Source organism: Emiliania huxleyi (genome assembly GCF_000372725.1).
Source record: "Emiliania huxleyi CCMP1516 unplaced genomic scaffold EMIHUscaffold_69, whole genome shotgun sequence".
Classification (NCBI taxonomy): Eukaryota; Haptophyta; order Isochrysidales; family Noelaerhabdaceae; genus Emiliania; species Emiliania huxleyi.
In genome coordinates this window covers 82841-84025 of record NW_005196830.1, presented here as the reverse complement: position 1 = coordinate 84025, position 1185 = coordinate 82841, and the positions used below count along the sequence as shown (strand labels likewise).

Sequence of the window (1185 nt, the reverse complement as noted above, 5' to 3'; positions counted from 1 at the left end):
GGGGGGGTCAGGGAAGGTGGCTGTGAGGGTTCGGCGCGACGGGAGGTGCCGTGAAGGGAGATGACGGACTGGGGGGCCGTCCGGTGGCTGGCTGGGATGGTCTAGCGGTCTCGCGGGGCTGTCTACGAGCGGTCGCCGATCAGGAAAGAGTACATCGCGTTCAGGTAGAGCGACCAGACCGTCTGGTCGGCGAGCACCTGAGGCGTGGGGCACGTCCACCCAAGTCGGGGACACGTCCAGTGGAGATGGGGGACACGTCCAGTGGAGATGGGGGACATGTCCACCACAGGAAGAAGGATGCCGCAATGGAAGACACTGACCTCTAATTGGCGACCACCCGACGCGCCCTATGTCTCGGCTCTCGGCTATCCCTCGGCTGCCTCTCGGCTGTCCCTCGGCTGTCCCTCGGCTGCCTCTCGGCTGTCTCTGGGCTGCCTCTGGGCTGCCTCTCGGCTGTCCCTCGGCTGCCTCTCGGCTGTCTCTGGGCTGCCTCTCGGCTGTCTCTCGGCACCTTGACGCCGGTGCCCCACCACGCTCCTCCAAAGTCGAGGTACTGCTCCATCGTGAGCATCCAGTAGTGGCAGAGCGGGCCTACGGGGGGACGCGTCCGGGACACGTCTGGGACGGGCAAACACGCCGTCGCGAGAGCCGCGTGCGGCGGAGCGGGCCGTGGCCGATGAAGCCTGCGGCGCCGGAGCGGAAGGAGCGGGGCAGGTCGAGAGAGGCGAGGGTGCGCCCCTGGTAGATTTGGGAGACAAAGTCGCCGAAGGTGTACGCGACGCCAGAGGTGCACGCCTGCGGGTGAGTGGCGCAGGCTGGCCGGAAATGTCCGAGAAGGGTCTGCGAAAGGCCCGGAAGAGCAGAGGTGGCGATTGCAAAGGAGGGCGGCATCGCGCCGCCGGTGGCGCCGGGGCGGCACGGGCTTGCAAAAGACCGGGCCGCATGGGCGTGGTGGAGCCTCGCTCGCACGGCACAAGCGGAGAGCGCTAGAGGCGGGTGGCAGAGGGTGGCTGAGGGTGGCAGAGGTGCGGGCCTTGTAAAAGACGGGGTTGGTCGGCACCAGCGCCTCGTACTGGTGCAGCAGCTCGCCTGAGGACATGTCTCGGACATGTCTCGGACATGTCATGGACAGCGCCTCGTGCTGGTGCAGCAGCTCGCCCGGTAGGCGGAGGATCAGGTCGAGTG

The 1185-nt window shown here is 67.6% G+C and overlaps 1 protein-coding gene across 1 annotated transcript in view; it reads right to left on the bottom strand.

Moving 5' to 3' along the window:
* EMIHUDRAFT_216305 (hypothetical protein) overlaps positions 1-1099 on the bottom strand; it is a gene marked incomplete at both ends in the record, with an annotated part of 1698 nt that extends 599 nt beyond the window's left edge. Inside the window, 2 exons of the mRNA XM_005762121.1 lie at positions 634-795; positions 1061-1099. Of these exons, the coding sequence (XP_005762178.1) occupies positions 634-795; positions 1061-1099 (201 nt within the window). The remainder of the gene's footprint in view (positions 1-633; positions 796-1060) is intronic.
* Between the last annotated feature and the right edge of the window lie 86 nt (positions 1100-1185).